The sequence below is a fragment of the Trichechus manatus genome, unplaced genomic scaffold (assembly GCF_000243295.1).
Source record: "Trichechus manatus latirostris isolate Lorelei unplaced genomic scaffold, TriManLat1.0 scaffold00045, whole genome shotgun sequence".
Lineage (NCBI taxonomy): Eukaryota > Metazoa > Chordata > Mammalia > Sirenia > Trichechidae > Trichechus > Trichechus manatus.
In genome coordinates, this window is record NW_004443981.1 from 4,067,921 (window position 1) to 4,078,638 (window position 10,718).

Below are 10,718 nucleotides of genomic sequence, written 5' to 3' on the forward strand. Positions count from 1 at the left end.
GATGGTTCAGGGAAGCCTGTCTACACGTGAGCCTCCACCTCTCCACGCTGCAGGGTTTGCAAACGGGAGACAGGGACTTCAGCCCAGCTCCCAGGACTGGCCAAGGTTCTCTGGGCGTCTGGGTGCTCATCTGCAAAATGCCCACAGCTCCCCCTAGCCCTAAAAGGCTATAGTTTTACGAAGCCCAGGTCTGCATTAGTGAGCCTGGGCTGTATTTGGTTCTCTATCCCTGGAAGAGGATATTATCATAACCACTGCACGATCGCACTTCCCCAAAGTTGTCATTAACAGCAAGGATCTTCTTTACGTGTCAGCCCCAGGACATAAAGCCCACAGTCCAGCAGCAGGCTATTAGAGGACAGGACAGAGACATGGATGCAAGTGTCTGCCAGCTGGGCCAAACCTGGAGAGTTCCAAGTCCAAAGACTTCCTAAATTTAACACTGGCTTGAGATGCCGTGAACTGACTCGGACAGAGGCGATGGCCATACTATGCGGTAGGTTAAAAACAGGCTGTTACCACCTTTCAGCCAAGTAACAGATTGGCTTATAAAATAAACAGTATCACTCGCCAGTAGATGTGTCCCTTAAACAATCAACTACATGAGACCGAACGGTCCACCTTTACCCAAGAGCAAAGAAGAGAAGGCAAGGAGGGGAAGGGAAGCTAGATCAATGGAAGCAGAACAAACAGAACGGAAATAATGAGAACGCTGACACACTGTGAAAACTGTAACCAATGTCACGGAACAGTTTATATACGAAATGGTTAAATGGGAACCCTATTTGCTACGTAAACTTTCACCTAAAACACAATATTAAAAAAGAAAAAGCAAACAGGATATTAAAAAACAGTAGCACGGGCCCGTATTTGTAAAAAAATACACTAGGGATAACATCTGGAAGGCACCAGAATATTCACACTGCTACCTCTGCATGGTAGAACGACAGGCAATTTTTATCTTGCTTATCTCTACGTGGTCCTATTCTCCTACGATGAATGACTCTTCTCTGAACTTCTTAAGGACTCAAAGTCCCTGCAAAGAGTATTATACCTGCCACCAAAAAGGAACCTACTAAGCTTATGAATAAAAATCTTTTTGCTACAACACAAACTCATTCAACCAATAGCTACTGAGACTTTTATCGTCCGCTGATCTGCAAAACGGGAACACAACTCTTCTTCAAGCACACAGGGGAAAAACTATCATCCTTCAAATACTTTTCTAGAAACGCAAACTGTTTCCAGGCTCTGAATAATTAATGTATTATCCCGAATCCTGTAGCGAGCACCAAGGGTCAGAAAGGAATCTGAACAAAGCAAATGGCACCGAACTTACCCCAGGCCTCATGAGGGCACAAACTCTCAGCCTCGACCTCCCAAATACACTGAACAGCTACGACATTGAGCGCCTGCTCTTACAGGACAAGGTGTGCACTGGCGCCTGCACGCCTGCACACACACATGCTTGCACACACACATGCATGCACACACTCACACCCAACTCTGGGCCTCATTCTTCACGAAAGTTTCCCCAAAGGGTCAAATAGCAATAATAACAATTGGCATGTGTTTTATGTCTGTATACGCATAATCTGATTTACTCCCCCCAAGCACTACAAAATATCATCCCCATATTACGGATCAGGAAACTGAGGCTTAGAGAGCTTACATAATTTTCCCAGGGTAAGAGAAATAGTAAGTGACAGACAGGAACTTTAATATGTCTGCATGACGCTAGAGTCAACACCCTTAAATTACTCTCCTAGGAGACAGTGAAAAATCTGTCCCAAGCTAATCAGAGCCCTTGTTTTCCCTTGGGTACCACGGGCGCTCAGAGAAGCTGCGTTCACAGAGGCACTATTCAGCCGCACTCTCATTCAGGAATTCTCCTCGCCCTGGGCCTCGCCTGAAAGCTGAGCCCATGGGCTTTCCTACTTCCAAGCACTGATGTCACTGGGAGGCCAGGGCCGGGGGTGGGGGGAGACTACCACCGCAACCTTCTTCAGTTGCCAGAGACAATGCCCAGGTGCAATCACGTGATGCCCAGCCAGCCTCCATATGGCTCTGAAGTGTTAGGTAATAGGCCTCTTCCCTTGGGGCCAGCCACCATCAGCAATAATGCGCTCTGCAATGTCCTCAGGTCCTACCAACGCGGGGAGGAGCACACAGTGGAGCTGTGAGCATGCGAGATAAGGCAGAGGGCCTTATCACTTACCTGCTAACTTAGTTAGCCTGAGACACATCTCCATTTGGCAGAAGTAAACAGAGGCAGGACAAAAGGACAGTGTTAGACGCAGGGCTAGGACCTGGGTCCCAGAGTCCAGTTTGCCTTAGATCTCTTAGATCTAGGGAACTAAGAACACAGGGAAATAAGTAGGCTGAAAAACAAAATGAACTTTTATGGGGTGCCACCAAGCCCTTATGGATTAGGATGGTGCATACATCAGAAAATAGCTGACACCAACACTTACTAAATACCAGCTCAGCTAAACATCAGCACATCATCTCACTCAATTCTCACAACCGTCTCTTCAACAAGGTACTTTACTTCCCATTTTACAGATGAGGAAACTGAGGTACTGAGTGACCTGCCCTGCATCACACTGCTAGGATGAGGGAGACCTAGGCTCAAACCCAGGCTGGCGACCCAGACACTGGGGCCAGGGTTTTTTTATTTAATTTAGGTAATTTTTACATAGAGGAAATGCACATATCTTAAGTTGTAGCTTGATGAATTTTGGAAAATGAAGCATACCCAATCAATATAAAATACATTTCTATCACCCCCAAAAGATCCTGTGCCCCCTCTATCCATCCCCACCCACTTCCAGAGGCAAACCAAGTTCTATCACCCAGAGCCTAGGTTCTTCTGATCACCCAATCAGTAAGCCATGTGCAGCTGGTGGCACCGCGCCCACCCTACCACTCTCTCTCTTTTTGTTCTGGAAAGCCACCCACGGGCTTCCCCGCTCCCTTCCTCTCTGAGCCTGGCCCTGGCCAGGGGTACCCAGAAGCACTGCTTGCACTCTTGAGAGCACCCAGCCAGCTCCCACTTCCAGACTGATCACCTTGGCTTATCACAAAGGAGAAAAAAAACATTTAAAATTTCCGGGGTGGGGTGTGGTGGGGAGGGCTTTAACTGAATTTAGCTACAGGCCAAATGCGAACAAGTGATGAGCTAGCATTTCTCAGAGACCCATTCAGACAGGCTTTCCTGATTTACAAGCAAGTGGTAAACGCTTCAGGAATTCCAAAGGTCAGTGAAGAAAGAGAAACAGTCCCCAGGCTTTTGTTCCCCACAGCCTGGGTGTAAAAGCTGAATGAACAGACTGGGCAGACTGCTGGTTTTTTAAATTAAACAGTCCTGGGCTTGGGGAAGGGCAGGCTAAGTTCCACTGGTCACTGACCAATGGAATTCAATAATATTCGGGGTCTAACAGAATGGTGGGGGGTAGCCGCTAGAGCTCACATATGCCATGAGGCAACCCCAAGAAAACGCCTTCTCATCGATGTTGTCCTAGAACGGTACGCTGGTGGCACAGTGGTTACAGTGCTCTGCTGCTATCTAAAAGGTCGGCAGTTTGAACCCATCATCTGCTCCACAGGAGAAAGATGTGGCAGGGAGAAAGATGTGGCAGTCCGTTTCCCTAAAGACTTACAGCCTTGGAAACCCTTTGGGGCAGTTCTATCTGTCCTGTAGGATCACTGTAAGTTGGAATCGACTTGACAGCAATGGGTTTGGTGGGTTTTTTTTTTTTTTTTTTTGGTTATCCTAGAAGTGCCACCAAAGCTGATGACAGATTTCTCTTTTCAGAATCAAACGGGAAAGACTGGTAGTGGGTTATTTTTTTTTCTAAAAAAAAAAACAGACTGAAGTCTCTCTCCCACAGCATACACCAAATAACTTATTAAAACAAAAGGAGCAATGTTCTTGGAATTTTTTTTTAACAGACATTTTTAGGTAGAATCTATTTAAAACACTCTCTGCATATGCCAAAGCAAACAGCCCCTCCTCCTTCGTGGGCCACAAGCAAACCTAACTCTCATGAACTAATGAGTTTATGCTCAAGTATGACAACTTGCTTAGTACTCAGGCATAAACTTTGATCCGCAGACAACATTAGGATGTTTTCTTTTGCTTCCACTGGCTATGAACGATAGTGACACTCAATTCCAATATGTTCCCTACAGTTTCTAAGTTAAAAACAGAACGCAGCCGTAGGAGCCCGACACCTACATAGTGATAGGCTGTCAAACAGGCAGGCGGGCAGGCAGGCTCTGCAGAATTCAGCAACAGGAAAGGATGTGGTCAGATGTACATGCCACCAAGTGTAACTCTTACCAAGTCCCTGTTTAAGCCACATGCTTCAAAACAAACACCATGGTAACTGACCCCCTCTGTCCCTCTCCTAACAAAGTGACTTTCAAACCCATTTCATGCGAAGGTACTTAACCGACTACACTTGCTACGGGCAACTGAAAAAAGATGACACGAAAGAAGCTCAAAACCAGGCGTTCTACCCATCCTACACTTCCTGTAACCAGACACGTTCTGTTAGTTTTGTGCCTCCCAAAAGAAAGGGGGCTTTTTCATTTCACTGCTCGTTGCGCAAACCACAGTTAACTATCAGAGATTGAAGTCAACTGCCCTATCTACCCATGTGGATGAGAAATCAATCAATTCCAAATTTTATCAAAGCTACCAGCCCGTTGCCGTGGAGTTCTTCGATCACGCATGGACGGCAAAAAGACACCGGAACACTGAAATACCGGGGGCCACGCCTGCAAAAATCCCTCCCACTGCAACCTTACAATCCGTTTCCATAACCTTATTAAAACTTCTAGATTGCTAAAGCATCACTCTTTTTTTCCTCCCTGAAGAGGACAACTTACATTTGCAACATGATTTGATTCAAAAAGATGCCGTCCACTAAATCCATGTACATGGTCAGGTTGTCCTGGTCGCCGCTTCCGAATGGGCCAAAAGTTTTCACCTGCGGGGACAGGGCGCGGAGAAGATAGGACAAGTCACCCCACGCGGACAAACAGTCTAAAGCCGTCGCGGGCCATGTGCGCAAGGGGTCACCCAAACCCACCCACCCTCCAGCAGGCACTAACCTCCCCCTTCTCCCAGCACCTCCTCCCTCCCTGCACCAGGCAACAGACGAGAGACAGCAGGAGGCAAACTTCCTCGCCACTTTTCTCCAGCGTCCCAGAACGGAGAAAAAATAAAACAAACTTTTCAATATATTTCTCACGTTTCAAGTCCACCGAAAAGCACCGCGCCCACCCGAGTCTGTTCACGTTTCCACTCGGCGCCCCCCAATTCCCAAGGGTCACCGCCGTCGACCGGCTGGTCTGAGGGGGCTCAGAATCTACACAGGGTCACGTCTGAGGAGTAGGGTCACTTTCAGGAGCGGTCAAACCCTGCGAGCCAGGGCTGGGGGAAGTGACCGCTCGGACCCTGTGCGTTCCGGAACCGCCAGCCCAGCACCCCGGCGGGAACAGGTGTAACCGCTCGGCCCTCGGCCCGGCCGGGAGCGCCGCGGGCTCCAGAGTTGGAAACGCCTCCAGACTCCGGTGCGCAGACCGGACCCGGGCAGGGAGCCACTTGCTGCGTCCCCGCGTCCGGGGGCTGCCGCCAGGCCTGACAGGATCGGGTCTACAGGGACCCCAGCCCGACAAGCGAAGAACCGGTGCACCGACAAAGGTGCCGGGAGCCCGGGCACTCACCCAGGTCACCAAGGGGCTCTGCAGGAAGAGCTCCATGAGCTCCGACACGGTCACGTCCATGCTGAGGCCGGCCCGCTGGCTCCAGCCCCGCGTCCCTTCCCCGCGCCGCGGCACAAAGCGGCTCCAGCCTCAGCGGCAGGCGTGGGGCTGCGGCAGCTCGCGCCCGGGAGACAAAGGCGGGGCGCGAGCCCACGTTCCGCGGCCTCGGCGGCCCCGCGCCCCGCCCGGGCTGGGAAGGGGAGGGCCCGCCGCTCAGGGAGGAACAATGCGGGCGCCCCGCCCCTCGGAGCCAGAGCGGCCGCGCGCCACCTCGCGGTGCCGGGAGCCCCGCCGCGGGGCGGCTGCGCGAGGCGCCGGGAGGCGGCCGCAGCACGTGTGTGGGGGAGTGAGGTGGAGACGCTCCTCCTGCGGATCAAGGCTTCCCCGCACGTGGGGCCTCCGCGCGCCGCCGCAGAGCCTCCCCGCGCACGGAGCTGGAGCCCCAGCACGTGGTGCTTCTCTGCGCGCGTGCGCCTGCGGCACAGGGGACCCCCCCACCCCCACCCCCCCTACCCGCCACGTGCGGCGCAGGGTGCCGGGGGAGCGGCCGCACCTGGTGCCGCCCCTGCGCGCGGGTAGTGGGACTCACTGCCCTGCGAGGTCGCCATGGTCCGCTGCACGCGTTCGGGGGCCCGATCCTGCGGCCTTGAGGGCTCCGGGCAGGTGTAACCTGCCGGCTGCGCGGAGCCGCTGCTCCCCAGGTGCTAGTGGCAGAAGCCAGTGGTCACCTCACCCAGGCCTGCGCGCCGTTAACCTAAATCTCCAGGGCAGGTGGAGCGCAGGCCCGGAAGGCCAATGAGGAAACTTTATGCAGAATTGAGACTTTAGGAGTGCGACCTTTTGCACCCCACCCGTGCACCTCCCGGGCTCCCTGCCTTCTGGAAATTCTCTCGGGAAGCCAGTAATGTGGCCCCACCGTCCTGGGCCCACTCCAGCTGAAACACCCCACACCTACTTTGCTGGAGAGGGGTCCCCGGAACCACCGCTGGATTCCAGCTGGGGGATGAGAAGGCAGGCATAGCTCAGCTTGGTGGCAAGCGAGAGGAAAAAGGAAAAGGGCCCAAACTGGAAGGAAGGCGAGTCCTGGGGCTGACCTCTCTACCGAGGCAACTGCAGTGCGGCACAGTGCGGGAGGGGGCAGCGTGGCTCCAGAGTTCCAGGCCTGTCTGCCATCTCACCTTGGGCAGGTAATAATTTAACACTACAATCCAGTCACTGTTCAAAGCACTCAATTTATACGATTTAACTAATTTACTCTTCACGGTAACGCATTTCATAGATGAGCGAACTTGTGCAAGGTTGACCTGAAGCACCAAGCGTAGTGCTCATCAAGTATACAGGTGGCACTCTAAATGGCTGCTCGTTGGGTTGTTAGTACAATACGGTAATTTTGAAAGTTGGTTGGTCAAGTGTTGGGACTGCGACATCTGCGGGTAAATCGTAATATTGCAGCCCAGGTCTGTCGGATCTTCGTTGGTCTGGTGAGGGTATGAGATTGTGGTCCCAGGAGCCAAGTGGGCAGTTAGGGAGTCCCTTAGTGGGTTAAAGGGTTAAGGGGCTCAGCTGCTAACGGAAAGGTTGGAGGTTCGATTCCACCTCGAGGCACCTGGAAAGAAAGGCCTGGCGACCTACTTTGGAAAAAGCAACCATTGAAAAGCCTATGGAACACAGTTCTCCTCTGACACACATGGGGTTGCCATGGGTCAGAATCAACTGGAAGGTAACTGGTCCTGGTAAAGAGAAAAGTGGAAGTCAGGATAACAGAAAAGAAAGTGGAGACTGTGGAGGAAGTAAAATTCCAAGCCTATGTGGCTTTCTTGTGCACTAGAAATTCGTTAGAAGAATTCCTTAATTGCCCATTTTAATAATGCAGATTGGTTGGAAATAGATATAATGTGTAGCTGCACCCAACTTTGCTTAAAAGGGTCTGTGAAGTAAAGGATACCAATGTTTTTGTTTTTTTTCACACTCACTATACTCTTTTGGAAAGAGGAAGAGAAGGGACCTTTAAAGTTATTTATTTGATAGGCAGACATTTTCACACCAAGAAAGCCATTGGATAACTGCTTTCCAACAGTTGTAGTGCTACATTTCCCTACGTGGTGAGAGAATTTTCCCCTGAGAATGTTGACATCCCCGGGCCGTAGCCATGTCAAGAATTTCTGTTTTGTCGTCAGTTAGCGGCTGGGTTGGTTCAAGATCACTGATGCATCCTTGGCTCAACCCCACCTCACCTCCATCAGAAGGATCTGGCTCAACTCCTCTGTTTCTTGTTGGACGGAGGTCAGGTAAACTGGATGGTGCCCAGATGGCAGGGTTCAAAGGCTTCTCAGGGCCAGGTGACCTGGACAAGTTACCTCCTAAGTTTCTAAATGGTAAAATCAGGATAAGAACATTTTCCCTATGTGACTTCACAATGTAAGTTTGAAGTTCAAGGTAATGCATGTGAAAGGGCTTTGTAAAGCATGGAATTGTTGTCTGTCCAGTCACCCTGACTCATGGCAGCCCCATGCACAACGGGATCAGACCGCTGTGAGACATAGAGTTTTCATTGGCTGATTTTTAGAAGTAGATTGCCAGGCCTTTTTTCCTAGTCTTTCTTAGTCTGGAAGCTCCCCTGCAACCTGTTAAGCATCACAGCAACACTCAGACCTCCTCTGACGGACACGTAGTGTGGCTGGCTGTGCTTGAGGTGAGCATATATTCAACAAAGACTGTCTTGTTTAAGGGGAGTTGAAAGATCAACAGGAAAGTGACTCCGCCGCCTTGCTTTTCACACTGTTACCTCAAAATCTCTGCTGATACAGACAAGGCAGAAGAGGACAAAGCAGTTTTAGGGCCTGATGGAGGCTCTGAACTGGTGTCCTAACTCTGGGGTTGTGAAAACACCTTTATATGATTAATGGTTAAGACCTAAATCAACCATGAGGAGGCCTGGTGGTGCAGTGCTAGAAGTGCTCAGCTGCCAACCAAAAGGTTCGAACCCACCAGGTCTGCTCTGTGGGAGAAAGACATGGCAGTCTTCTTCCGTAAATATTTACAGCCTTAGAGACCCTATGGGGCAGTTCTTCTCTCCTGCAGGGTCTCTGTGAGTTGGAATCAAATCGATAGCAGTCGGTTTGGTTTTTTTTCTGTTTTTCGGCATTATGAGTGACCTTGAACATCATGTTTATGGCCATTTTTTTAGTATCTCTGTTTATGAACCGTCTGTTCATGCCTTTTGCTCATTTTTTGTATTGGAGTTTTGGACTTTTAAAAAAATTTTAAAGGCTCTACATATAAATTAGTTTTTTTTTTTTCCCTGCGACTCTCTTGACCTTGCTTATAGTATTTTTTTGACGCAAAAATTATTTAATTTTATGTAGTCCCATTTATCAGTATGGTGGATTACACTGATTGACTTTGAAATGCTGAACCAGGCTTGCATTCTTGGGATAAACTCTAGTTGGTCCTGATGGTTTATTGTTTGTATGTATTGTTAGATTCAGTTTGCTAGTAAATGGTGAGAATTTTCACATCTGTGTTCATGAGAGAGATTGGTCTGTAGTTTTCCTTTTCTGTAACATGTTTGTCTGGTTTGGGAGTCAAGGTAATAAAGCTAGCCTCGTGAAATAAGTCAGGAAGTGCCCCTTCCTCTTTTATAGCCTAGAAGATTTTGTATAGAGTTATTGGTAGAATTTGCTAGTGAAGACATCTAGGCCTGGAGTTTTCTTTGCTGGAAGGTTTTAAACTACAAATTCCATTTCTTTAGTAGCTATACACTGTTAGGTTACCTGTTTCTTCTTGATCAAGCTTTAGTGGTTTGTGTCTTTGGAGGAGTTTCTCCACTTCATCTAAATTGTCAAATTTACAGCGTTGCTCATAGTATTCTCTTATTATTCTTTTAATATAGGAGCCCTGGTTGCACAGTGGTTGAAGCACTCAGCTGCTAACCAAAAGGCTGGCGGTTCGAACCTGCCAGCCACTCTGTGGGAGAAAGACGTGGCAGTCTGCTTCCGTAAAGATTTACAGCCTTGGAAACCTTATGGGGGCAGTCCTGCTCTGTCCTGTAGGGTCACTATGAGTCCGAATCACCTCGACAGCCATGAGTTTAATGGGTTTAGGTTCCGTATTATGTTCCTTCCCTCTTTTATTTGTGCTGTTGGTAATTTCTTTTTTTTCCCTTAGTTTGGCTAGAGGTTTATCAACTTCAGTGTTTTGTTGTTTTTTTTTCCCCTGTTCTTAATTTCACTGATTGCTGCTCTTATCTGTGTTATTTTCTTCCTTCTGCTTAATTTGGGTTTACTTTCATCTTTTTCTTGTTTCTTAAAGTGGGAGCTTAGATCACTGATTTGAGATCTTTCTTTTCTAACATGAGCCCTTTATGCTCTAAGTTTCTCTCTACTCTTCTTTAGCAGCGTTCCACAAATTTTGATATGTTCTGTTTCAATTTTCATTCAGTTGAAAATATTTTCTAATTTCTCTTGCGACCAACTCTGACTCATATGGTATTTTGAAACTAGTGGGTTTAATTTCCAGGTGTTTGGGGATTTTCTAAATTTTCTTATTTCTAATTTAATTTTGTTATGGTCAGAGAACATACTTTGTATGACTTTAATTCTTTTAAATTTTTATGGTTTGTTTTATGGCCCAGAATATGGTCTATCTTAGTGAATGTTCCATGTGCACTTGAAAAGATTAAGCATTCTGGGTGGAGTGTCCTATAAGTGTCAATAATGTCAAGTTAGTTGATAGTGTTGTTTAAGTCTCTTATCATTACTGACTTTCTGTCTACTTGTTCTAGCTGTTGCTGAGAGAAGGGTAAAGTCTCCAATTATAATTGTGGAGTTTTCTATTTCTTCTTTCAGTTCTATCAGTTTTTGCTTTATGTATTTTGAAGCTCTGTTGTTAGGTTTATATATATTTAGAATTGTTATGTCTTCTTGGGTTGTATCCTTTCACCA

The 10,718-nt window shown here is 48.3% G+C and overlaps 1 protein-coding gene across 4 annotated transcripts in view; it reads right to left on the reverse strand.

Moving 5' to 3' along the window:
• Positions 1 to 5,900, reverse strand: part of CCDC88C (coiled-coil domain containing 88C) — a 159,449-nt gene extending 153,549 nt beyond the window's left edge. For all 4 annotated transcript variants that reach the window (XR_002824166.1, XM_004376665.2, XM_023731711.1 and 1 more), the window contains exons 1-2: positions 5,737 to 5,900; positions 4,897 to 4,997 (exon numbers count right to left, since the gene is read on the reverse strand). Coding sequence is in view for 3 of the 4 variants with exons in the window: in XM_004376665.2 (XP_004376722.1) it covers positions 4,897 to 4,997; positions 5,737 to 5,796 (161 nt within the window). In the remaining variant the exon portion in view is untranslated. The remainder of the gene's footprint in view (positions 1 to 4,896; positions 4,998 to 5,736) is intronic.
• Between the last annotated feature and the right edge of the window lie 4,818 nt (positions 5,901 to 10,718).